General features: G+C 34.8%; 8 protein-coding genes across 8 annotated transcripts; 2 read left to right on the top strand and 6 right to left on the bottom strand.

Moving 5' to 3' along the window:
* Window positions 1-122: 122 nt before the first annotated feature.
* LOC6639461 (endocuticle structural protein SgAbd-6) lies at window positions 123-579 on the bottom strand. The gene is made up of 2 exons (XM_002061911.4): window positions 568-579; window positions 123-490 (listed from the first exon to the last, which is right to left on the bottom strand). Exons 1-2 carry the CDS (start codon window positions 577-579, stop codon window positions 179-181), a joined length of 324 nt encoding a protein of 107 aa, XP_002061947.1. The 3' UTR covers window positions 123-178.
* Window positions 580-3,237: 2,658 nt separating this feature from the next.
* On the bottom strand, window positions 3,238-3,607 carry LOC6639462 (larval cuticle protein 65Ag1). Its single transcript, XM_002061912.1, has 2 exons — window positions 3,492-3,607; window positions 3,238-3,427 (listed from the first exon to the last, which is right to left on the bottom strand). The coding sequence occupies exons 1-2, from the start codon at window positions 3,605-3,607 to the stop codon at window positions 3,238-3,240; spliced, it is 306 nt and encodes a 101-aa protein (XP_002061948.1).
* Window positions 3,608-5,295: 1,688 nt separating this feature from the next.
* LOC6639463 (larval cuticle protein 65Ag1) lies at window positions 5,296-5,674 on the bottom strand. The gene is made up of 2 exons (XM_002061913.1): window positions 5,559-5,674; window positions 5,296-5,494 (listed from the first exon to the last, which is right to left on the bottom strand). The coding sequence occupies exons 1-2, from the start codon at window positions 5,672-5,674 to the stop codon at window positions 5,296-5,298; spliced, it is 315 nt and encodes a 104-aa protein (XP_002061949.1).
* A 1,200-nt stretch (window positions 5,675-6,874) lies between these two features.
* Window positions 6,875-7,276, bottom strand: LOC6639464 (larval cuticle protein 65Ag1). The gene is made up of 2 exons (XM_002061914.1): window positions 7,158-7,276; window positions 6,875-7,064 (listed from the first exon to the last, which is right to left on the bottom strand). The coding sequence occupies exons 1-2, from the start codon at window positions 7,274-7,276 to the stop codon at window positions 6,875-6,877; spliced, it is 309 nt and encodes a 102-aa protein (XP_002061950.1).
* Window positions 7,277-10,913: 3,637 nt separating this feature from the next.
* Window positions 10,914-11,419, bottom strand: LOC6639256. Its single transcript, XM_002061915.1, has 2 exons — window positions 11,166-11,419; window positions 10,914-11,091 (listed from the first exon to the last, which is right to left on the bottom strand). The coding sequence occupies exons 1-2, from the start codon at window positions 11,417-11,419 to the stop codon at window positions 10,914-10,916; spliced, it is 432 nt and encodes a 143-aa protein (XP_002061951.1).
* Window positions 11,420-12,329: 910 nt separating this feature from the next.
* Window positions 12,330-12,730, bottom strand: LOC6639257. Its single transcript, XM_002061916.2, has 2 exons — window positions 12,655-12,730; window positions 12,330-12,582 (listed from the first exon to the last, which is right to left on the bottom strand). The coding sequence occupies exons 1-2, from the start codon at window positions 12,726-12,728 to the stop codon at window positions 12,330-12,332; spliced, it is 327 nt and encodes a 108-aa protein (XP_002061952.1). The 5' UTR covers window positions 12,729-12,730.
* A 2,611-nt stretch (window positions 12,731-15,341) lies between these two features.
* On the top strand, window positions 15,342-16,146 carry LOC6639258 (pupal cuticle protein 20). The gene is made up of 2 exons (XM_002061917.3): window positions 15,342-15,761; window positions 15,823-16,146. The coding sequence occupies exons 1-2, from the start codon at window positions 15,342-15,344 to the stop codon at window positions 16,144-16,146; spliced, it is 744 nt and encodes a 247-aa protein (XP_002061953.1).
* Window positions 16,147-17,681: 1,535 nt separating this feature from the next.
* Window positions 17,682-19,345, top strand: LOC6639259 (sal-like protein 4). Its single transcript, XM_023179953.2, has 3 exons — window positions 17,682-18,351; window positions 18,429-18,682; window positions 18,746-19,345. Exons 1-3 carry the CDS (start codon window positions 17,682-17,684, stop codon window positions 19,343-19,345), a joined length of 1,524 nt encoding a protein of 507 aa, XP_023035721.2.
* The last annotated feature ends 6,135 nt before the right edge of the window (window positions 19,346-25,480 follow it).

Here is a 25,480-nt window from a genome sequence, read left to right as displayed (position 1 = left end):
GCTTTAATGCAACAAATCAGATTAGAGTTAAACAACGAAAAAAAAAAAAAAACATCATGATACGTGACTGACTGACTGATTGACTGACAACTGACTGGAAGCAACAGCACTCCAACCTCACTTCATCTTACATTCCTTTTCCTTCTCTTCTGGAGCTGATCCTTGATGATGGACGAATCTATTTGGGTAAATGCGCTCCCTCCGGCTGGAAGCCATTCTCATCGGCCACGAAATTGATGGTATATGTCTGGCCATCGGGGGCAACCCAACTAACCGAACCACGTATCGATATCGATTCATTCTCTTGTCCAGCATTGTTAACAACGCCCTCCTCTGTGCGTGTGGTGCCATCACTTAGTTTATAGCTAAATTTATAGCCACCAATGCCAATGTTATCCGATTCATATTCCAATACTTCTACATCATTTTGAGGACGGGCCATTGTGGTCTGTAACATGAGCACTGTAGCCAAGAAGCCAACGACTAGCATCTGGATATAAGCATGTATTCAAGGATTCACTTTTTAGTTAAAGTAGTTAAAGGATAAATGATATTCACAAATATTACCAATTTCATCATGTTGATTCGGTTTTTTTTTAACACCCGGTCTAACGATGCAGAACAAATAAAATAACTATGCGTCTGGACAAACTACCGATTGTCTAATGGTGCAAGTGCATCGCAAGCCACTGCAATTTATACTCGAAACTCTTGGGCTCTGAATTTGCAAACATCATAAATTTGCACAATTGTATTGCCATGGCGATGTCCATTGGCTCTGCTGCTCTGTCGTCAATGGCCGCTAAGCATTTCTAAGTAATTTTTTAACCCAAACGATGCGCCATGCACCAAAGTCGCTGCGACAAGTAACATTTAAAGCGAATCCACAGATCCGCAACATCTCTAACTTCTACAATTGCAACAACAGGGCAATATCAACTATTTGCTTAAGTTAAGCACACTTCTTGGCCACAAATTGGCAATGGTCTATATGGCATAATGGAATGATTTTCGCCTTTTTAATAGAACTCATTTGAAAAGTTAGACTAAATTTAGCTAGCCTTATTCTTAAGACAGTTTACCCAAAATTTCTTACAAAACTCTATATAACCATTTTTTGTACAATTTTTTTCGAATCATTTGGATTAAAATTATGAACCAACTTTTTTATTTTAAGATTTAAACAATCATCTTCTGTTCCTCTTAATTAAAGAACTCTTTAGGGCAAACACTCGTCATTTTATATTCGGCTGTCAAAATGGTCAAAAATACGTCCAACAATACCTGAAGAATGATATAACTTCTTAAGAACTTTTAAATGGGTTTATACTTTTTAAAAAATTTTCCAGAAATATCTTTATGTTCTATAAACGATTCGAAGTTGAAGCAATTCATATTTAGAATTTAAACAGATTCGCTTATTTTGAGATCTTTCGAACCTTTTAGTGTTGTAGGAAACAACCATTGAAATGATATTACCTACTAAAACCATTGAATTCCCTTCATGACCTTCTTGAAAATAATTTTGGGCTTTTCCAACTCAAATTGTTTGCCTTTACTTCAATATATTTGCGGTTCTATTGAAGATGTATCAACCATCACTTAAGAAACAAGCCATTGCTGTTGAGGGTATAAACAATTCACCTAAAAGATTCATTTGTTACTTCTTGTCAGTTGATGAATGCGTAAATAGTTTGGCATTTATACAAATTTATGAAATAGAGAGAGAGAAAAGACTGTTAAAATTCTGTTTCATCCTGTCCCATTACAATAGCAATTACAACGAATCTTTTAAGAATAGATGATGGGGAAATGTGGTAAATATATGTACAAAATTTATTTATTTTTTTTTTTTGTTGATTTGTGTTAGTTAAAGACCTTGTCAGAAGAAAAAACTATTTTTGCTTTGGCAACTACTGGCAAGTTCAACTTTTGGTCAAGCTAACCCCAAGAAGATGAAGATGAAGATGATGGTACATCGCGTTGCTAGCCAGCAAATTTTTTGACTTTTGGCATATGGCTGGCAACGGCCTTTGAAGCACTTTGTGTGTGTGTTTGTGTGTATGTAAGTGTGTGCCTAGTAAAAAATCAAAAAAGTGAAAAAAAAACAAAAACAAAATAGAAGATGACGAACAAATCCAATAACCTAACATATGTACACATATAAACGTATCCATCGTATGCATTTGAAATCTCTGCAAGTTTACCCCATCATATATACCCACTCCTCTCCCTAATCATCGTTTCCCCTTCTTATATTTGCCAATTTATTCCACCTTTATTGACCGCTAGACGCGGCCTGAAGAAGCGGTAACCGGACAAACAGTTGATTCAAGCCGGTCAATCGAGTTTTTGGTCATTTGTCGGCCTTTACATATTGTTATATGCATGTTCGTGTTACCATCTCCACCCCCATGTCCCGCTTGCCCTTATACATATTGTTTTTAAATTGTGCTAAACAACTTGATTTTAAAGTATTTTTAATCTATACGATGCCTACACGTTAGTATTTTTTATTTGACATTTTCTAAATACACATTTTGTTTTACCTTTTGGCATTTATTTACCAAAAATTCATTTGCCCTACAATAAGTTAAATAGAAAACAAAAACACAAGAAAAACAAAATTAGAAACAAGAATAACTTGGACTCTTCAGAAGATATCGCGGAAATGATATACATATATGAAATACATATATAAACCAAAGCGCAAAAACTATTTAAATGTGTTCCCTAATGTCTTTCCCCTATGACTTTCGTCCTAGTCATAGGCCTAATATTTTTGTTTAATACTTTAAAAGTCTATCTATAAGCAAGTCTTTCGATTTCGATAGATTTCATCTACTTCAAAGTTCTTCAATTGTAATCCATTCATCTGGACACTTACCCAAAACACTTTTGATGATAATCCAAATATGGGGGGTATATGATGGAGGGAGGGGGGTATCAAAGGGGTAAGCACACAACAAAAACAGAAAAAAAAAGTTTTTTTTGTTTTTTTTTTTTTTTTTGCACGAAAGTATGTCATGTTTGTATGCACACAAGCACGTGTTTCACGTTTCACTCACATAAAAAAAAAAACGGAAAAAAAATAATAATAATAACGAAACATGGTAGAAAATGCATGGCTACTGATAATGAGAAACCAAAAGAAAATCACTTTTCATCATCAATTTTTCTTTAAAACAAATTTAAATTTATATTTTCCATTATTACAAAAAGAAAACAGACAACATCTTAAGCAACGGGCAAATGAGCGCCCTGTGGCTGGAAACCGTTCTCATCGGCAATATATTGCACTTCGTAGGTTACACCATCATCACCAATGAATCTGTAAGATCCCTTAACAGCCAAAGATTCATTTTCACTGCCAACATTGTTCAGGTGTCCCTCAGCCTGCGCAGCTTGGCCATCGCTGGTCTCCCAACTGTAAATTAAAGGTAGGTATATACTCAAATGTCCTTGATGTCCTCCGATTATCATTCACTTACGCATACTGGAAGTTTTCGGGTCCAACATCCGAATCCGATTTCAGGATTTGGACTTCCCCAGCAGGAGCAGCATAAGCCAAAGCGAAGAGGGCAACGAAAACAATGACGAATTTCATTTTGAATAGTTGATTGTTTTTTTGTGTATCGCTGAGGAGACTTGAAAGACAACTGATAGTTTGTAGGGCCAATGTTTATCGTATTTATAGCAACTCATTGACGTTTGGCCTAGGTCGAAATTATGTTAACGTAAATGGTTAAAACTAAAATGGCGACTAAAAACTAGTTTAACAATTCTTTTTTCGTTCAACTTGTGGGGAAATTGATAACTCGATCCACTTTTGTGAGCCAATTCAATTTACTGGTTAACTGTGACATTAGCAATTCTGCCATGTGACAATTTGGATGTTATCAACCAATAAAGCGCTTCCCTGTCGACACTTTTTTGGAAATAGTTCCCTTAAATGAACTGCAGGGAAGAGTTGATAAAATAATAAGCTTAATTTTAAATACAAGTATCAAGCTTTGGTTTTTTATGTTTTAAATTACAGCAAGGCGTTTACATCGAATGTTATAGATCTCGTTAAGGTAAATTTAATTTATTATTTATCTGAAGTTAATAATCCCCTCTAATACCTCTAATCTATTAGCAATTTTCTTTAGAACATTGACAATAAATAAACGCGTCTTATACTTTCAAGTTTAGTTCATATCACGAGTGCCTTCTCAATATGTGTTACTATAAATTTTATGCATTACTTTATCAAACCATCAAGCCATTCGTTTTTCTATCCTATCCAAAATTTCGAATTGAACTTTAAGATTTAAGGTTGTTTAAATTTTTATATATGTATATACAGTGATCTACAAATGTCTATACAGCCTTCTGTATCAAATTGTCCGAGCCACAGACATAGGCAGAAAAAAATTCTGCCAGCGTGTTTAATGATGAGGTTAGCCGACGGCGATTACAGGGACAATTGTCGACCTTTGGGCGAACAGAGCGACTAAGTGACAGTCCCGGGGACTAGACTGGTCGCGACTGGAGGGAAAATGTCGCTAGGTTGGCTTTCTTGTCTTGAAAACTAGGACTTCCAATGTTAAACGTTGCTTCAATTTTAATGGAAGTCTCGATAGATTGTCCCCTGCGACAATCGAATATCCCCGCGGAGTCCCGGCGACGCGTACTGAAGGGTATTTTTGTCCATTTTTTACTTCAACAAAGTATATTGCCTCATCTCTCTCAAAGTATCGTCTTTCTCAATTCTTGCCATGCCCTAATTTAAATATTTATTTCTAACAACAATATCAAATGTCTCATGTCTCAATGTCTTCTAATCAAAATCCAAAACCTTTCAAGCTGGAACACAAAATCAAGGTCGAAAGAAAAAGCCATGGAAAATTTCCAAGAGAAAAAAAAATCCAATACTCATTGACAAACTTTTTTCATGTGGAAAATAAAGGATTTTTTAAGCCTTATAGAAATAGGTTTTAAAATCAAATCATACATTTATGTTATTTACTAAAGTAAACTAAATATACTCTAAAAAAATAATCTAAAATGTAAATGAATTATCCTTTTCTTAGGATTTTCTTTATTTTGTGTCTTTGTGCTTAGTTCTGTAGATAAATTTCAAAACGTAATCTCATTTCAATCAATTTAGATCAATCTAAACTAATAAGAAAATTTAAATAATAATAATAAACATAAACAACAAAGATATTTTCATTAAAACAAATTAAATTTTTTTATTTTCCATTATTACAAAAAAAAAAAACAAAACATTCTTTCGGAACTGTAAGGTTCTTAAACCTCTGGGGCAACAGGCAAATGAGCGCCCTGTGGCTGGAAACCATTCTCATCGGCAATATATTGCACTTCGTAGGTTACACCATCATCACCAATGAATCTGTAAGATCCCTTAACAGCCAAAGATTCATTTTCACTGCCAACATTGTTCAGGTGTCCCTCAGCCTGCGCAGCTTGGCCATCGCTGGTCTCCCAACTGTAAATTAAAGGTAGATATATATTCAAATGTCCTTGATGTCCTCCGATTATCATTCACTTACTCAAATTGGAAGCTTTCGGGTCCAACTTCCGATACCGATTTCAGGATTTCGGCCTCCCCAGCAGGAGCAGCATAAGCCAAAGCGAAGAGGGCAACGAAAACAATGACGAATTTCATTTTGAATAGTTGATTGTTTTTTTGTGTATCGCTGAGGAGACTTGAAAGACAACTGATAGTTTGTAGGGCCAATGTTTATCGTATTTATAGGCACGCATGCTTGGCCTAGGTCCAATTTAGCATAAATAACTAAAACTAAAATGGCGACAAAAACTAGTTTATCCAAAAATCTTTTTTAAATAACGCAAATATATTTATGTCGTATCAAATTTTAAATTTGTCTATATACATTATATATGTATGTATGTATGTATGTAAATGTATATTAATTTATTTTTTTCTCTAACAGAAGCTCACATTAGGTTTTATGTTTTCGATTTTTACATATCTATCATATGTATATATATACATATATGTTGTTGATATCAAAAAAAGAACTTTTTACTTTAAACCATCTTGATAACCATAGTTTCACAAAGCTTTTAGTTAATGTTATACTGGTACATTTAAGACGTAAACTCCTTTGTCTCAAAACTGCATTTTTGAATTCTGCTGACATGATAACTCCAAAATCGTCGGGCCCAACAATTTAAAATTGCGCACACTGTTTCTAAATAGTATTTTAGCGCAAAATAGCAGGAATTCAAACATTTTTTTAATTTCTTAGTTATGTTAATGCTATTAGTAAACACAAGAAATCTTTTTTTTTTTTTTGTTTGCTTTTTAAAATCTTAGAACGGTTATTTGTATTATAGTACATATTAACCAAAAACAAAACTATTTTTATAAATTATTTCAAAGTTCAAACTTTTAATCTTCAAAAATTAAACAACAAAATCTTTCATTGAAAAAGAAGAAAACAAAGAAAGATATATGTACTTACAAATATATGTACATCATTATATATAAACAGAATGCTGTAGAAATACTTATTCATCTACGTTCTACAGTTTTCTTTTTGTTTATTTTTGAGTTTTCAAAACAATAACATGCTTATGTTAAATGTGTACACATTTTGTTTTAAAAAGTAGATAATCAAAAAAAGAAGATAATGCAATTAGCGACAGCAAAAGATATCGCCACAAGGATACTTAATATTTAAGTTCTACAAAATTTAATACACCTAATTTTGTCCCCATTATTCGATATGTGTTTGGCCTAACTTAATCCAAATAATAAAAAAAAAATAATAAGAATTGAAATAGATTTTTCAGTGATTTTATATTTTTATATATTTTTTTTTTTAGTTAAAAAAGACATTTAGGCAACAGGCAAATGGGCACCGGATGGCTGGTAACCATTTTTGTCGGCAACATAGTCCACTTGGTATGTTTGACCATCATCAGCAACAAATTTGTAGGATCCCTTTACAGCAATGCTGGCATCCTCATGGCCTTCGTTTTCAAGGTGTCCTTGAGCTTGTATAGCAGTTCCATCACTTGTCTCCAAGCTGAATTAAAAGATATTAAAAAAGTTGATGTAAAACAAAAAAAAAAAAAAAAATATGAACACAAAAGCAGATGTGTTATTTACTGCTGCTTACACGTGGCTATATTGAGAGGGGCCCACTTGGGAATCCTGGCGCAAAACTTGGGCATCCTGGCTGGGTGGAGCAGCATAAGTTAGGGCAATCAAAGCCACAAAAACGATGACGAACTTCATATTTGATATTTTGTTTGTTGTTACTTAGACGTTAGTCTGTTAGATTCTGTTATCAAATGCTTAACTGTCAGCTCTTTATATATGTTTTAACAAAAAGCTCATAATGCTTAAAATTTAAAACCATAATTATGGACTATGACTAATTTCAGCTATGTGTGTGTTCAGAAATCCTGCAACTGATGTGTGACCTTAACATTCGTATGTTTTCCGAAAAAGAAATAAAAAAAAAAACTAAATTAACCAGTTAAAGAAGAAAAAAGTATATATAAAGATTCAACGATTTGTCATTTATAGTGCGCGGCCCTTGACTTTAACTTGGCTTCATTCATTTTTAAGTTTTGTTTTTTTTTTTCTCTTGTTATTGTGATTGTGATTTTCTGGCTGCATATATACATGTTTTTTTTTTCTTTATTTCTAGTTTTTATCTTTGGTTTTTTTTTTTTTGGAGGGCATTTGCATCAAAATGCATTTATCATCGAAGATTTGCATAAATTTTATCCAAATCGATGTCAGTGTGGGGGCGTTGTCAATTAATATTATATTTTATTTTGTTCAATAATAAATGACACGTATATAAAATTTCTTGTCGGAAATCTATTTCAACGAGTGAGCAAAATATTTCAAAACATGAAAATCATAATCCTATTCAATGTGTGCATGTTTTAAATTGTTTTAAATTCAAGATATTTTTCAGCTTTACCATCGCCAATCCCGTTATTTGGTCTTTATACAGGGACTTGTCCAAGGAGCACAGTTCATCCATGGCGAAGCTTTCAAACCCTTGGAGTCCTTAGGAGTCCTAAAACTCCTACAATCATATTGCCGTTTTCGTTTTGACCATGCCATACTTACACTTTTGCTTTTCGTCTATGTATGTATATGTGTAACAATTGGTAATATAAACTTCAACTGATCATTTAAATTGTCTATAACAAGATTTCTGCTTACTTGATCAGATTTAAAAGTTATCGATTATCATAAGATTAACTATCAGATTTTACAATGCAATCTTACATACTTATAGTCTTTTACTCTACATTACAAACGTCTGATCAATTTTATAATACCCTTTGCAGGGGTAAAAAAAGCCAAAGCATTTAAATTTTCATAACTATTTCGTCTACATCATGTGTAACAAAAAAAAAAGAATGAAATATATCTTCCTGCTTAGCTGAATATTCTAGGAGATCTTGTAGAGATTCGCTTTCAAAAGACAATTTTCAACCGGCAAGTCAATCTTAGGCACACTTACACATACATACATACATCAAAACAAACACACGCACACATTAATATGTAGATTCATCTTCACATTTTACGTCTTCAAGGTCAGCGCCAGATGATGTTGATGTTGTTGTTGCTGTTGCTGCTTCTGGTGCTGCTTGGTAGCAGCAGCCGCAGCAGCCGCAGCAGCATCAATCCAAGTCTAAGTCGAAGTCGAACAGCTGCCGTTTTTTCTTTATATTTTTTGTCTCTGTCTATCTTACGCACTGCGAAACGAAAACTTGGCTGGCCAGACCGGCTTTTGGCTTGTACCATCTTCAGTTTTGTTGTGCCTGTTGTTGTTGTTGTTTTTTGTTTTATATCTTATTTCAAGTGTCTATAGGTGGACGACTGGTGTCTCTTCGCTGCAAAATTAGCACTTGAACGTTAATGGCAATGTTTTAATAGCTTGTTTATCTTATTGTTGTTGTCGATATTGCTGTTGTTGTTGTTGCAGTTGCTATTGCTATGTAAATATGTAAATGTCATTTGGGTGTTTCATTTCATTTCTTTTTTATCACTCTGACTCGGGTACATTGCATAATAATTGCATACAAGTCATGAGTCGAAGACAAACGGAATAACCGACGATATATGAAATCTTCTTGAAGACTCATATTCGTTGTTGTTGTTGTTGTGTGTGTGTGTGTTGTTTTGGTTTTTTGCCTTTTGGCATTAAGAATTGTGCGTATAATTTAATTTAATTATCGTTGGGTTGTTTTTTTTTCTGCATTGTCTTTAAGATTGAATTTGGGAACAAAAAAAAAACAAAGATTGATTACCCTCAAATTGGGCCAAATTGTTTTTGGTGACTTGGAAAACGATTTCTTAGCAAACAATAAGTAATATGGTAAAAACGAAAAACTTAAGACACGAACTTGATGGTAATAAAATTTTTGTGTGGCATACTTTTAGGCTTGGTGGATAATATGAGTTTTTAGTCGCCAGATTTTTAATTAAGAAATAAGGAAGTTTAGCAAAGGGGATTAAGCAGGAAACTCGCCTCCGCCACTTGTAATATTTTTTCGCAGTTTGTTGGTTGTTTTTTATACCCTTGCAGAGGGTATTATCAAATTGGTCAGATGTTTGGAACGCACAGAAGAAGACGTTTCCGACCCCATAAAGTATATATATTCTTGATCAGCATGAGAAGCAGAGTCGATATAGCCATGTCTGTCTGACCATCGGTGCCTATGCATTTTATTTAGCCATTTTAAGCGCTATCGGGATGATCTTTTTGGTCTTTTTATTCCTTGCGTAAGATCAAGTATGAAAATCGTCCGGATCCGACCACTATATCATATATGTAGTTATATAAGGGAAATAGTTGAAGGAGCTGGAGTATTCCTATGAAATTCACAATTGGATACAAAACATCAGATCCCAATGATGAACCGAGGCACAGAGCACATGCATACATATGTATACTAAATGCATGCACACACACACACTTGGTTTGCAAAGGGAATAGGCAAAGAAGAAAAAGAAACTGCGAGTATAGCAAAATAAAAAGGAACTTTGATGAATTAAATTACAGAAAATGAAACATATGATCTTCAAGGACGGCAAGGGTATTTCAACTTTGGCATAGAAGCTTACTGCTTCTTTGATATTTGTTTTGTTCAATTTGGTAAAAAAAAAGCATGCAAAAAATAGAATAATTTTTATAATTCTTCCCTAAAAAGAAATGGTATATAAAGAAAACCTATCCAAAAAATATCTGACGTTGTTCAGAGGTTTTCATCTAATCCTTGGGAAAGAATCATTTTTGATGAAGTACTTATTTTATTTTGATTTAATGGAACGATGCCAAAACAAAAAAAAAACCGGCTTTCTCACGACTCATTGATAGAGAATTTAGTTCCCGAAATTCCATTGTGTATTGACAAATAAATAAAACATTTGCATTTGCAAGTCAACTTTTGTTTTGCAGTTAGAATGTTAAATGTCTTCATTATTTTTAGATACCCCTTTCTCTACTCAGTCTAAATATGTATTAATGGAAAATGATAACTTATGTAATTTGTATAGTACCTACTTTTGGGATAAACTGGTTTTTGAAAGTTACAGGCATAATTATAATTAAATCTCAAATCTTCCGTTGCCCCCACCTTCACACATCATTATAATAATTTGTTTGCTTGTAACTTTGTTGCCTTTTTGTTGCCTAACAAACGAGTTTTCAAGAGACAGAGAGATTAGATGGAGCAAAAGAAAACGATCATCAACAGTTGAATCAATTTTTGTTTCTTTGTTTGTTTGATTTTGTTTTTTTTCTGATTTTCATAGGTAACTTATAAATATATAGAGAACTAAAACATGATAATAAATTCGTTGAAAAAAGTATTTTGCAAAGAAAATTGTAAAACTTCATTTAACCGGCCAACGAGGATAAGGATTTGCCAGAAAGTTTGCGATTCTTCAGACCCTGGGTACGTGAGGGGCGATGATTTCTAGCCAATTCATTTGCGTTCTCCAGATCTTTAGCTGCCGATGTGCCACTAAGAACTTTGGCCACCTCATCCCGATGAGCGCCATTGGGAAGAGTATAACTAATAGCAGTAAATTAAAGTTGAAAATCATGAATCACAGGCTTCGACTAAACAACTCTTGACCAGCTTCTTACCCAAATTCATAGCCATCTCGTGTTGGTATATATTTGAATTGTTCAACCTCGGCTTCGCCCAATTGTATGTCCACAACGGTGCCAGGTGCATAGGAGGCATTTATACGAGCACAACCCAATATCGTGCAGGCCAGAATAAGTATAACAAACTGCACATATTTGTTATTAAGATCGTATGGAATAATGTCCAATTCACCACCAGTTGACTTATCTCCACTGCCATTGCCTCCTTTCCTTACCCATTGTGAAGGCATCTTTTGAGATTTAGAGACACACACACACACTCACACAAAGAAAAAAATGCAGAAAAAAATCAAATCAAAACACACACAACTGTTAACCAAGGCGGCCGAACAAGAAATGAAGCATCTGCAGAGCGCGGAAGACCTAACATAGATATTTTGTAAATGGGGGGAACAGAAAAAAACTGCTACGTAAGTCTCTCCTCAATATAGTTGCAGATTGCTCAAACACTCCATCTATGTATTTGCATAACAAAACTGGAAAAAGGTTGCTGATGATTGGACAAAAAAAGGGAGAAATAAAAAACACCTACAAATTATATACATATTTATGTGTGTGTGTGCATAAATGCAAACCAAAAAACAAAAAGTGGCAACAAAAACAAATTTTATACTCTTTCGTGTGCAATACATGTAAATTGCCAAACAAATTAGAAAACTTGACTTGAGATCGAAAGAAAGTTATAGAAACGAATGACCAATGAATGCATACCCTAGCTCTTTTCTTGGCAATTTCATTTTGCCATGATTTAAATTAACTAAAACTTGATACTTAAGACTAGATCCTGAAATGGTTTACTGAAGCCTTCTGACTGTTTTCGGAACGACAAAATATCGTTAAGGACTCAGAAAAAAAAGGATCTTGATTTGTCATTTTGTCAGTTCGTATGGAAATTTGCCATTTCAACACTTCAAAAATAACAAAAGCCTATTTGTTTAATTACATTCACCTAGTAGGATATATACCCCATGCCATTTATAGAGTATACACGTGCCTTGTGCCTAGCTCATTAATATGCTTATGTTGCAACAGATCGAAATAAATCAACTTGATTAACACAGAGCATAACCTGAGCTAGAGCTTTCTTTGGATAAAGCTTTTTTCCGTATTTCGAACGTGGATATTATGTTTAATTTTCGTTTATGTTAGAGTTTTATTTGTATTCTCTGATTTGCCACCAATTTTATGGGCTGTAACATATGGCTGAAAGCCATTCTTATTGGCCTTGTATAGAACACGATATTGATAGCCATCGGCCGAAATGAAGCTATAGCCGCCACGATATTCAACCGGCTTGGGTGTTTCCTTCTCCAGGGCTTTCGTTTCGTCCGTTTCGGGACGTACAGTGAAAGTTATATCTTCAGTACGCTGATGACCATTCTCGGTATGAAAACTGACAAAAACAAAAAGTCAATAGCTTAAAAACACTTTCTTTTGGCCAGAGCAGAAATGTTTGCTTATTTACCCAAAGTGTAAGGCCTCTTCGTGCTCTCCATTCTCCAGAGCAGGTAGACTCCGGATCACAGGAATCAATAGCATGATAAATAGTAACATATTTTGAATTAACTGTACCAGATTAAATAAAGAATTGAGTTAAAGATAAGTTGAATGAATGAAATGAACTGGATGACTAACCACTTTCATTGCAATTTCGTTTTGTTTCTGTTGTTTTTGCTGTTTTTACGGATATCAAAAAATATATTCTGGACGTTCTAGTTCTGTTCTCTGGCGTCTCTCACTGCCAACTAACTGAAAAAATAAGACAAACGACTTAATGAAAACAAATATATCTGCGCAGTCGGCTATTAAACAATGAATGGAATGACCAAAACTCCAAGTCTCTGGATTACGTCATTATAATTTGACTTTTTTGTGTTCTGTGTTCATCCAAAAGAACTCTCTGGCCTGAGAAGAAAGGTTGCTTATAACAAATTGGCCTTTGTCTAACTTTTTCATACTTTTTGAGATGATGATGAACAAGAAGTAATAGAGCAACAGGAAATATAAATAAATAAAATTCAAATGAAAAGTAACAAACACAAATATGAGCACATGGTCGCGACAGAAGAAAAGGGGTAAGAATTAAGAAACTTAGATGAACCAAAGAATTGTTAAAGTTTATATAAACAATATATTCTACATATGTATATTCCTTCATATCCAGAACCATTCAACTTGATTTCAAAGCATAATGTATGAATGTAGTCTAAATTCTATCAAGATTTTAATTAAAACTATTAACGAAGAACTTAAAAACGATGATGATTATTTTAATAAAATTCATTTAATAGTTTAATAAAATGCTGACTATGGGCAAATATATACATAAGTGACAACAGTTGCTTTGATTCCCAGTTCGATGAAGTGCTGCCAGCACCCTGTGGCTAATTTATCATTGAAACTGCATCGCAAAAATGTTGATTTAACACACACATACAGAGAGAACTTAATCGGGTCCCAACCCCCTCGAACCACACGAAAAACACAAATCGCAATCAGATCATCTCCGCTCTGTCAAAAATTGTATATACTTTATGAATGTTTTGCCGAAATGCGGGTGAATTGGCTGCTTGCTAGGCTGCTATAATGACGGGCGAATGGGCGAACAGGGCGGGGCTATCCGTGGAATATTCACAATATGTGCGTAGCGAAAAGTATACTAAACCAAGCGGAAGGACCATACAATTGTTGGTTTATGCAGCCGGTGCAGCAAGTGAAACTGGGTGGTGGCTACAGCTGGAACAGGTTCAAAAATCCACACACACACACACACACACGGAAAAAACACTGAAATCTGGGTAAGATGACTATGGGTGAACGATGGGAGAACGTCAGCTGGACGCCAGCACATTACAAGTAGGACAAGCTGCAAACGACATTGCCATTAGCTAGCTAGGGCATCCCTTATCCCTTAGACGGTAGAAGGTGAATATATATTAGCGGCATCTCAACTCAACCCAATTCAACTGGCTGGCACAAGCTGAGCTACCAAAATGATAAACACACGAGGCCTAAAAGCAGGCACAGTGGTTGAAAATCACTCTAATATGATAACTGATGGATTTAGCTATATATTCAATCAAAAAGTTTGTCGTTATTGAGATGTTCTGGAATGGTCAAATGGAAAGCAACTCTTCTTTACCCAACTGTGGTCTATAATATATAGACTTCGATTTTTCAAGGAGAATTTATTTATACAGAAATTAAATTTCTCAAATTTTTCTAAAGAAATTTTTAAAATGAACTCTTTGGACGATTATTTCTAGTCAACATCTCAGAAGGTTTCAAGGATATCTAGGAGTCTAGTTAAAGTGTCGATCGATTAAGCTTAAACATCATTAAAAATATCAAATAGTAACTAATGATTATGTTCTATATTCTTTTATGCAGATATAGAATCAACAGTTCTATCAGTTTTTTTTGTCCCACTGTGCGAAAAAACCCCACAAAAACAAGAACTGGCTAAAAAGTTAATAGACGATTGACTAAATCCGACATCGAATCGTTGATGATGTTCATCTTACTGTTGTTGTTGTTCCACTCATGGGTCTCTGTTTTGGGCTTAGCACCCTTCACCCTCATCCTAGGCCATCCCCTTGTATGTATGTATGTATGTGTAGTTGGGCAACAGGCAAAGTGCATTAAACACGAAGGACAACCAAGGACACCAAAAGCATACAAGGGTTGGATTTTGGTGGTCATGCAGGTGTTGCCACTGATTCCGGTTGAAAATTGCTTTTGAATTAAAAGTTTTCCTCCTCTCATTTTTCACATTTTGCTTGTGGCCAAGCGGGTTTTGTTGTTTTTGCCGATTAGCTTGAAAGAAGGATCAATGAGGTAGAGCAAGAAACAGAAAAGGAAGGAGGAGTAGGCTGAATGGAGGTAGAGATAGACAGAGAGAGAGAGAGATTGCACACTCAATTAATCAGCATTTTGTCATTGGACTTAGCCCCCCGGCCTCAATGGACATGATGCCGATGTTGAGATGATTTTCTGACCCAGTTTTTGCGATTTTTCAATTTCATTTCCACCATCATCACCATCATTAGACAGCCTTGAAACGTGTTGGATCGACTGGGGTCAGAAATGTGTGTGTGTGTGTCTATAAAATCATTTGCTTTAGTATCCAGGTGCCACAGTGAAGTCAAGACAATGAGACAGGCAACACAGATAATTCTACTCTTACTGGCTTTGGGTTATATTGGAGCCCTGCCAGCCGGATATCCTAGTTCTCGTCCCTCGTCCACTTACTTGCCGGCCAAGAATGGCAATGGTAAACCACCAGCACCACCAAAAAATAGTTATGGTCCTCCAAAGAATGGCAAACCGGCACCACCAGCAACACCACCAAAAAATAGTTATGGTCCACCACCAGCTAAACCGCCAGCTCCTAAGCCGCCTCCTCCTAAGCCGCCCAAGGCAAGCTATGGACCGCCTCCAAGTAATGGTTACTTACCCCCCAATGGCAATGGTGGCAATGGTGGCTCTGGTGGCAATGGTGACTCTGGTGGTGGTGAGATTATACCCATTATTAAATTGGAATCCAAAGTGAATACTGATGGTTCCTACAAGGTATGTCCAATTAGACCAATTCTATATCATCTCCAAATCTCACCCAGTTAATCAATTTCAGTATGAATACGAAACTGGCAATGGCATAATGGCCGAAGAAATGGGCTATATCAATGGCAATGAGGCACAAACGGCTGAAGGATCATTCTCCTATACCAGTCCCGAGGGCCAATCGATATCAGTTACATATATAGCTGATGAGAATGGTTTCCAACCGCAGGGCGATCATTTACCCACACCGCCGCCCATACCAATTGAGATCCAAGAGGCTTTGGATAAACTAGCCGCAGGCGGAGGATGTCATGGTTGTGATGACAATGAAACTGCTGATGGCGATGGAGATGATGGAGCATCTAATATGGGTGGGGGATATGTTTACAAATGAATTGAAAATGAAATGAAACGATATGTGATTAAACGACAAGCAAAACACCAAACGAAATACCAAACTAGAAACTGGCATCTTCTCCTTCTTTTTGGTTTAGTCTGGTGGTACACCTTGTGCCTTTCTGGCCAAGGCAAGGAAGGGTCGTCAGTTGACGGGCGTCGGCTGTCGGCTGTGTGACTGGCAACACATGTTTTTGGCTATCGCTTTATCCTGTTGATCGCTAAATGATGAAAGGGCGGGATAAGCAAAAACTGAGGGTGAGGGTGAGGTTGATGCTGAGGCTGAGGCCTGAATGTTGTGTCGCAATAATGAAAACATTAGCTGAGTGGCATATTTGTCAAGTGAACAGGAGCGGAGTTCAAACTCACTGTTCAACAAAAACATTTCATTCATTTAGATTAAAATTTCTTAAAGTTTGATCATTGGAAAATCATTTTTAAAGGAATCCATTTAGAAAAATATTTAAAAATAGAGTATTTTCTACATTGATCATTTGAAGATCTTGTTATTAATATGATTTAGAGTGATAATTAGCAATTTCAATATGTTAAGACCATTGGACAGTTTTGGATCTTGTGGAAGAGGAAATTAACGATATTTTAACTCTTAAGCTGCCTAAAAATTCCATATTGAGCATCGATAGGTAGATCTTTAATATATCTCCATTGGGGACTGAAATCCATTGCTTATACATATATTTGACATCAGATAATTATAATTTTTACTCAAAATTCAGATCAGATGGAAATGGAGATCAGATTTTATAGGAGTTAATAGCGACGCCCCGTTTGGGCCGCACTAACCTCGATTTCTGTGTGTGTGTGTGTGTGTATGACAAAAAGAAATCACGACCCACCCTAAACCACAGAAATAGTTGTAACGATATATACGGCCAATATTATATTAAAGCATTATCGAAGGGGTGGGCCCTGATATGGCAAATGGTAAGGGGATGCATGTGCGACAAGGACACGACATGAGAGGATAGCGAATGCGATTTGTATATGGTGGCATTACAACAATAGCAACAACAACAACAAATGATCGTTTAATTTCAATTAAAAACATTTTGCCAAAGCAAAAGCCAAACCATGAGCATGAAAGGTATGGTAGAGGAAGGGGAAGGGGAAAGGGAATCTGCACACTTGCTACAGCCAGTCAGCCAGCAGCCAGCCGCTTAGCTTGGCTTAGTGATTTGCGAGGACATGATGTTGCACTTGCCGGAGCAACCACCCAAGGACTACCAGGGAGACACCAGGCATCAAGCCAGAGACGGGCGGTCGGGGTGGTGGTCTATCGTGTGGTCTATCGGCCAAAGTGCGTAGCAATGTCAAAGAGCCGGTGCCCGCTTGGTCTGGGAATTCTTGCACTTGTTTCTTTTTTTTTTTTTTTTGTGTGTGTTTTTGTTTTTGTTTTTTCCGCCGTCGACTTTGGGTTTCGGGTTGGAAATAAGGGAGCATCTCGCAGTTTCCACATATAAAAGGACGAGAATACTTCCAATTGGCATTCAGAATCTAATTCGAAATCGAGCAATGCACACGCATACGCATCCGGAAAATCAGCAGCGGCAACACCATCACCATCTTCATCACCATCATCACCATCATCATCGTAGTCGCTTGGACGAGCTGGAGAAACGTACAAGTAGCAGCAGCAGCAGCAGCATGATCTTTCGCATTGAGCAATTGCTACCCAGCACCAGCAATACCAGCAGCTCCATTACACAAGCTCCAGCAGCAGCAGCAGGTGGAGTTGGAACCGGAACCGGAACGGGAACGGGAGCCACTGCTCCAGCAAGCACGGCAAGCACAAACAGCACCACCATGTTGACAAAGAGAGGTCGAAGAGATGCACTGCGTCCAGGTGTTTATACTCTACAATATACAACAAAGGATACTTTCTCCAATACTGTGGCCACATCAGATTTAATTAATTCATCGGCCATGCCAACGGATATTACCAGAAGTCATTGCCAGATCTCTGCCAGCAATGGTGAATTAATCATGTCGGCCAGTCTACTGCGTCAGATTAAACTATCCGAAGATATATATAGCTTTAATGCCATCTTTGAGTTGAGTGGCGGACAAGTGCGCATACGTCTGGTCCGTGATGTGGCCAGGGATGATGAAATTGTGGCCTGGTTTGGAGAAGAATTGGTCCTATTAATGGGTATACCCTTTCTGACGCCTCTCAATATACAAGGTAAGCGATCAGCGATATATAATTCGATCGAATTGGAATTTTAATTCAAGTTTTCTTCCCTCCTGCTCTTCTTCTAGGCAATAATCGGTATACATGCCATTTATGCCACTTAACCTTTGAGACGCCGCATCCTTTAAAGATTCATTTGGCCTTGGGCTGTGGTCGCAATGCCATGGATATATTATGGATGCGTTTGCATTATGCATTGAAAGCTGCCGCAGCACAGACCACCACACAATCGGTTCGAGGACAATTATCACCTAAGCCGACAGCTTCGTCAGCATCATCATCGGCCTCACCGACGCATTCACCGACACCACCACAAATGCCTGTGACCACCACAAACATCATCACCACCAGCACCACCATAGCCACCACGACCCTATCGCCACAGATCCAACGCTTCTCAGCCTTTCGTCCAATATCCGGATTGCAGACTTTGACTCCACCGCCACCGCCTGCAGCCACCGCTGCCACACTCTCGTATCTGCCATCAATTTCCATGGCTGCCACATCTGGAGCACATCACTCGCATCTGAATGCTGCTGCCCAGATTGAGGCAATTGTCAGCAATATGGGTGCCTCCAAGCAGGGCCATTTGTGCATATATTGCGGCAAGGTATATTCCCGCAAATATGGCCTCAAAATTCATATTCGCACTCACACCGGGTTCAAGCCACTGAAATGTAAATTTTGTCTACGCCCCTTCGGTGATCCCAGCAATCTCAACAAGCATGTCCGTCTTCATTTGCAAACTCAGCCCAATTCGACCACAAGTGGCCATAGCAGTGACGTGGACATTGAGGGTGAAACCGATGCCGATCGGTCAGGTCATCAGTGTCGTCTGTGTCAAAAGGGTTTTGCCCGTCGACGTGATCTCCAAAGGCATATGGAAACCAGACATGGTGGTGGTGGTGGCAGTTCCTCCATGCAATCACCGACAACTACAAGCACTATAACCGGCTCCACTTCCACATTATCCAAAACGAGTTGAGTAAGAACAATAATCATTGTCCCACTTAAAAAAAATAGAAGCGCTTGTGTTCACTGTGATAAAAACTAAATAAATTTTTTTTCAAGAAATATTCCCTAATTTTTTTGTTTTTCTTTTCGAAAATCAATTTTTTTTTAATTTAAATTTTTTTTTACTATTAAAAAGAGTTTGTCAGAAGAGATGCAACATTAAATACTCAAAAGTATTTAAAACTCTTCAACTAAATATAAGTAAAGATATAAAATGTACTTATTTATATATATATACATATTACGGAAACAAGAATAATTTTTTTGCCCATTTTCTAAATAATAATAAATTATTGTTGATAATTATTTTAATACCAAAGTGCCAAAAAAAAAAAAAAAATATTATGAATAAAAAACTAAAGCATATATTTATGGGCACCAGCACTTGAACATCGTGATAAGATTACTTAAGGGGATGTCCATTAATTACGTACACTTTAAGAGGGGGGGAGGAATCTCAAGAAAACCTACCGAAAATCAGAAAACCTTAGCGGGGGAAGGTACCATTGAGAATTATAGAAAATGACGGAAATTTCACTTTAAAATTAAATCAATTTATGTATATAAGTTATAAACTGAATATTATTATTTTCTTGCCTCAGAGAGAGAAATATATGTACATAAATATCACAAAAATCCACTTACCTTAACCACATCACATTTAAATTGGTTGTGCTTCTTCTTTTCTCTTCTTTACATTGCTGGCATTTCACACACATATAAAAAATTGACAAAAAAAAGAACCGCAAACACTTAAAAAAAAAAGCAACAAAAATGGCGTGGGATAACATCTGCACCCACACACACACACACTGATTCTCTTTTTCTCTCTGTCTCTTTTATTCTTAACACTCACACACACTTAAGACAAGGAGATCACTCCCTCTCAAACACACACGTGAACGGGCTTAGCTCTCTTGCTCTCTGACGCGCAAAAGTCAAGGCCGCGTAGGCAAAATTTTTCTTATTGTCTGTCTCTTTCATTAATTTTTTTCATCAAGAAAAACACACGAACGACCAAACCGATTTAAACGCGAATATAATCACGTGAAAGATAATTTTCAAAATATTATATGGATCTAATTATAATTATCACTCCGAATGATTTTCAATGCGTAAAAATATAAATGAAAACCAAAATGCCAGCAGCAAGCGAACGCGGCGACCGGTCAATTAAAACTGTTACAAAGAGAGTGAGAGTGGGAGAGGAAGGAGCTAAATCTGAAAGAATGGGAGAAGAAGGAGCACAGTATACTGTATGTTAGAGTGGGAGGTGAAGAATATGAAGGAGCACAGAGTGGCCAGAATAACGGAAAATGAGTTGGGTAGCCACTTTGACGATTCTTTTACATACTTTTATTCACTGATTTATGTTTAGTCTGTCGAATTTATTTTATTTCAATAAATTTAAAGCTCCCCATTATTAAATTAAATTTAAGTATGATATATTAATCAAATTGTTGTATCGCTTTATTGATAAATTTTCATTCAATTGTTTTTTTTTAATGTTTTTTTTGTCTTTTTTTTACGAATTCAAAGTGAATTTCTATCGTATAATGCACAAATTCTTATTGTTAGACAAATGTTAATGCTAATTTTTCATATCTCGTTTGTTTTTCTTTTTGCCTCAAGTACAATTTAAATTATTCTTACATAATTTCTATATATTCATTGTATACTCTATAAATGTCTGGGTACATGCAAAACAATCACAAATTGTATTTCAACTGCAGTAAAGCGGATGTGTGTGTACAGTGTGTACGTGTGTGTGTGTGTGTGTGTTGTTTGTGGATGTGTATGTTTGTGTGTGTGTGTGCGTAGTTAAAGGAATAAAAACACTCACAAAAAATGCAATTTACAAATACAAGTTCGAAATGCCATAAGTAGTAAGTTATATAATTATATATAGTATGTATATATTGATAGATCGGAGCATAAAGTTAACTATATGGTTTAGTTAATTCCGGAACTACAGTTAGTTGCTGCTTATTTGGTTGGGTAAAGTTTCGAACAAAAACAGAAACAGAATTTCCAACTTCCTCAACACAAGTGCATTTTATTTTGTTTTCCTTTTTTTTAATTATTTTTATTTTTAAGGCACTTACTCAAGAAATTATTAGATTCCAGAGTACTCCCTTTGGATAAGTTTTTTCCCCCTCTTCTTTCTTTTTTTTTCTTTTAGTTTAGGTTTTAATAGATTTTTTCCTGGCTTTTGTTTTGTGTTTTTCAAGCGATTGTGATATAAACTTAACTCGCTTTTACAGTTAACCTTTTCGGTATACATATGTGTGTGTGTAGGTGTGTGTGTGTGTGTAAGCTAAAAGTCCTTTTCTTAGTAACCTCCACCAAAAATAGCTTAAAACGAGACTTTTTTTAACAAATATCCTTGACAAAAGTAGCTTATGTATACATAGGTAATAAGGACACGATTAAATGAAACATTAACATACTTCAAATAAACTTCCTAGCCGCAAATACATTTAGTTAATTTAGTCTAGAAAAAAAAGATGCAAATTTTCTTTGTATTTTTGAATAATTTTTACTTTAAAATGTATGCATAAAATTTACGAATTTCACATTATATTCAAAAGTATAAATTTTTTGGTGTCATGACAACAAAGCCGATTTGATATAATTCTCAACTAGTTTAAACGTGGATATATTATTGGTATCGCACTCTTTTGTATGTGTACAAAAAAAAGGAGTCAAGGCTACTTATTTGAAAGATTATGACGAAAAACTTGAAATATATTTCTGACATAATTTGGTTTTCCATGATCTCAAAATCTTTTGACTTCAAATTTGTTAAAAAGCTTGAAATATTTTGGCTTGCTGTTAAATTGGAAGAAATCCAAGAAGTTGAGAATCCTGGCTATAAGAATGGTCCAAAAATTTTAATAGAAATGATTTAGGTTACTTTTAGAAACAGAACTTTTAGTAAAAATTTAAAGTGTGTGGGTGTATGTGTGTGAATGTGTGTTGTGTATCGGTTTAGCTATCACTTGTTATCCTTAAAGTAAATATTTTTAATTACGTTTGTTTTTCACTTTATTGCAAATATGTTTTTGTTTTTTTTTTCTCTCAAATTTCGTTTTTATTCTCTTAACCTTCTCTTGGATATTTGACGATACGTTTTAGCTTGTTCTCAAAAGTCTGTAGTTGGTTTTTTTTTTTTTTTTTTGGTTTTTATATATTTATAAAGTATAGTTCTTTATAATATAGTATGTATGTATATGTATATATAGACACCAATAGTTGAATTATTATTAAGAGTAATATGCAAATTCTGTTTGACAATTGTTAATGGTTTTTTTTTCGTTTTTTGTTTATTTAGTTTTAGGAATACGTTTTGTGTTCATCATCTTGTTCTTCATTTATCGGTTGTATTTCGGTTTTTGTGTATATATCTAAACATAAATTCATACATGAAGCACACTTGGGTTCTGTTTTTTATTTCTTCTTAATTTTCGCTTAATTCCCTCTCGCTCTCTCTCTCTCTCTCTCTGTCTTTTCTCTATCTCTTTTTGTCACTCACTCACTAGCTGTATTTCACCTCATCTTTCTCTGTCTGTCTGTTTCTCTCTCTCTCTCTCTCTCTCGCTTTCTCTGTCTTTCTTGGTTAGTAAGTATTTTGTTTAACAAAATATTTTGTAAGTTTGTTAACAATTTGAGTATGGTTTTACTTATTTCGTTTTTATTTTGTTTCATTATTAATTTTTAAAGTTGTATTACAGTTGAATTCATCCTCGTTGTTGTTCCCGCTGGTTGTTAGTTAATTTTTTTTGGTTTTTCTTTAATTTTATTTTTTTTTTTTTACAAGTAGAGAGATTTTTAAATGATTTTTTATTTGGTTGTTGTTTGGGCTTACAGTGTTGGAAACCTTTTTCATGGAGTTGTGGGTTAGGGAGCTAGGGAGAAGGATTTAAGGTTTTAACTTGGCTTAATTGAAATACTGAACTTGCTTGAACACACACAGACAGAAAAATGTACGTTTGTTGTTTGCTTAGACTTAAAAAATACAAAGTTTATGTTTTTTTTTTTGTATTTTTATTATTATTTTATAAGTAATTTATTTCTTTTTTTTTCTTGTGTTCTGTAATTGCGCCACATAAATTACAACCTTGCTTAATTTCTATATATTATTTTGTAGAGCAAATTTTTTTTGTTTACTTATTTTTTTCATTTAAATTTAGTTTAATCTGAAGACTTTTGTTTATTCACAATTGTTGTTAGTTTTTTCTGTTGATTTTTTTTTTTGTTGTTTTTGTTTTGTTTGTTTGGACGTTTGGTACATATTTTTGTTTTTTGTTTTATTGTTTGTTCTCGTAATGAAACAATTACAATGCTTAAAGCTGCCTACAAGACTTTGTCTACCAATTTATATATGTATGTATATACACATGATCTCGTATATATGTATGTTTGTATGTATGCATGTGTGTATATATGTGATACGAAGCATTTATGTATTGTTTGTTTGTTTGTTTGTTTGTATGTATGTAAGTTGGCCTTAAAATTAAAAAGACACACAGTATGTAAAAAGTGTTTACTACTACTTCTATTATTATTTCATATTCATTAATTTTTGAACTTTCGTTCAACACACACAAAAACTCGCTTTATAGGTTTAAGGCATATGCACATTTAGGGAAGGACTCGATTTCACAATACGGAAAACAAACAAACTTCGATACAATCCGAAGCCTATATATATGTACAAATATGTATATATATGTATATATAGATTGAAATTAACTTCCTTTCTATTACAACTCCATATTACCCAAAAAGAAAAAAAGAAACACACTAGAATCATTAATACCAAGTATATCCTTGTTTGATTTACAAATTACTATTGTTTGTAATTCATTTAGGACTATAGGAAATTGCAGAAAACAACAGAATCTACTTATATACCTTGTGAAACCATTCGGCTTACTTTCACTTTCCACAGCCTAAAAACATTTACTAATTCTACATTATTAACTTTAATTTGAACATAGAAAACAACTATGGAAACTAATCATGTGTAGGCCAATGACGTTCAGGTGTTGAAATGAACATAGGAACATAATGATAGGCTATAGAAAGTTTAAAGTATAAGCAATACTGGGGGACCATCTCTATATATCTATGATTCCAATTCCTAGCCAAAGAGAGGATTGATTCAATAGAAACTTTTAATTCACAGACAGACGAGCAGACATTAGTTAGCTAACGATATACTTGGTTATTAATGCTAATTAGGATAACAGGACAGGATCATTTGGTGGTTTGGCGGTGACGTGTTTGGTTTACGAGGGGTCTAGGAGCAGGGGAAGACAATATATACATATGACAAAGGTTTTACAATTGGCTGGTTCTTGATATGAGTATTTGTTTTTAAACTTTAGCTTTAGATTTTTTTTTTGTGTTTTTTTTTTTTAGATTTTTGTTTTGTTTTTTGTTAGTTGACAAAGCCGTTTTAACTCAATAATTTTTTAGCAAAAAGTTCAAGTTTATCAATCTCTGGATCTTACTTAAAAGTTTAATTCATTAACTTTATTACAAATGTAGTTTTGCGTTTTGTTTTTTTTTTTTTTTTATTATTATTATTAAATATTACGAATTCAATTGCAGTTAATATTGCTGTTCAAATATTTTTTTGTTTGTTTTTTTTTTTTTTGTTGCGTTAATTATTTAATTTTTTCTATGATGATTGTTGGGGTGCGTTTTCTTTCGTTTCGTTTTTCTGTTTTTAGTGTTATATTTGTATGCGTGTGTGTGGGTGTGTGTAAGTGAATGTGTATAAGTGTGATTCAAGGTGTATGTGTGTTTTGTTTTAAATTTTTTTGTTGTTGTTGTTTATCAAATACCCTGCAACTTCATTGAATTATCACAGTTTTTCATCAGAGATAGTTAAAACACTTTTCATTTTATTTTTTCTTTGCGTTTTTGTAGTTTTTTTTTCGTTATTTTTTTGTTTTTGCAAAAATAAAAGCAAGCTATTTGTGTAAATTTTTTTTCGTGTTTTTTTTTTTGTTTTTCTTTTTGTGCAAACAAAACAGTTTTATGTTTGTATTAGTATTATTATTATTATTTTTGTTTAAATCTCAAATGAAACTCC

This window comes from Drosophila willistoni (genome assembly GCF_018902025.1).
Source record: "Drosophila willistoni isolate 14030-0811.24 chromosome XR unlocalized genomic scaffold, UCI_dwil_1.1 Seg144, whole genome shotgun sequence".
In the NCBI taxonomy this organism is placed as follows: Eukaryota; Metazoa; Arthropoda; class Insecta; order Diptera; family Drosophilidae; genus Drosophila; species Drosophila willistoni.
This window is presented reverse-complemented; position numbering and strand designations above follow the sequence as displayed.

What these genes read in the sequence shown, in the direction of transcription:
- LOC6639258 (XM_002061917.3), top strand. Translation starts at nt 15,342, where the DNA reads ATGAGACAGGCAACACAGATAATTCTACTCTTACTGGCTTTGGGTTAT. An exon ending in ATACTGATGGTTCCTACAAG is followed by an intron (nt 15,762 to 15,822) that starts GTATGTCCAATT and finishes AATCAATTTCAG; the next exon opens with TATGAATACGAAACTGGCAA.
- LOC6639256 (XM_002061915.1), bottom strand. Translation starts at nt 11,419, where the DNA reads ATGCCTTCACAATGGGTAAGGAAAGGAGGCAATGGCAGTGGAGATAAG. An exon ending in CGAGATGGCTATGAATTTGG is followed by an intron (nt 11,092 to 11,165) that starts GTAAGAAGCTGG and finishes TACTGCTATTAG; the next exon opens with TTATACTCTTCCCAATGGCG.
- LOC6639257 (XM_002061916.2), bottom strand. Translation starts at nt 12,728, where the DNA reads ATGCTATTGATTCCTGTGATCCGGAGTCTACCTGCTCTGGAGAATGGA. An exon ending in GAAGAGGCCTTACACTTTGG is followed by an intron (nt 12,583 to 12,654) that starts GTAAATAAGCAA and finishes TGTTTTTGTCAG; the next exon opens with TTTTCATACCGAGAATGGTC.
- LOC6639259 (XM_023179953.2), top strand. Translation starts at nt 17,682, where the DNA reads ATGCACACGCATACGCATCCGGAAAATCAGCAGCGGCAACACCATCAC. An exon ending in GACGCCTCTCAATATACAAG is followed by an intron (nt 18,352 to 18,428) that starts GTAAGCGATCAG and finishes CTCTTCTTCTAG; the next exon opens with GCAATAATCGGTATACATGC. An exon ending in CGACACCACCACAAATGCCT is followed by an intron (nt 18,683 to 18,745) that starts GTGACCACCACA and finishes CTATCGCCACAG; the next exon opens with ATCCAACGCTTCTCAGCCTT.
- LOC6639463 (XM_002061913.1), bottom strand. Translation starts at nt 5,674, where the DNA reads ATGAAATTCGTCATTGTTTTCGTTGCCCTCTTCGCTTTGGCTTATGCT. An exon ending in CCCGAAAGCTTCCAATTTGA is followed by an intron (nt 5,495 to 5,558) that starts GTAAGTGAATGA and finishes TTTAATTTACAG; the next exon opens with TTGGGAGACCAGCGATGGCC.
- LOC6639464 (XM_002061914.1), bottom strand. Translation starts at nt 7,276, where the DNA reads ATGAAGTTCGTCATCGTTTTTGTGGCTTTGATTGCCCTAACTTATGCT. An exon ending in CCCTCTCAATATAGCCACGT is followed by an intron (nt 7,065 to 7,157) that starts GTAAGCAGCAGT and finishes CTTTTAATTCAG; the next exon opens with CTTGGAGACAAGTGATGGAA.
- LOC6639462 (XM_002061912.1), bottom strand. Translation starts at nt 3,607, where the DNA reads ATGAAATTCGTCATTGTTTTCGTTGCCCTCTTCGCTTTGGCTTATGCT. An exon ending in CCCGAAAACTTCCAGTATGC is followed by an intron (nt 3,428 to 3,491) that starts GTAAGTGAATGA and finishes TTTAATTTACAG; the next exon opens with TTGGGAGACCAGCGATGGCC.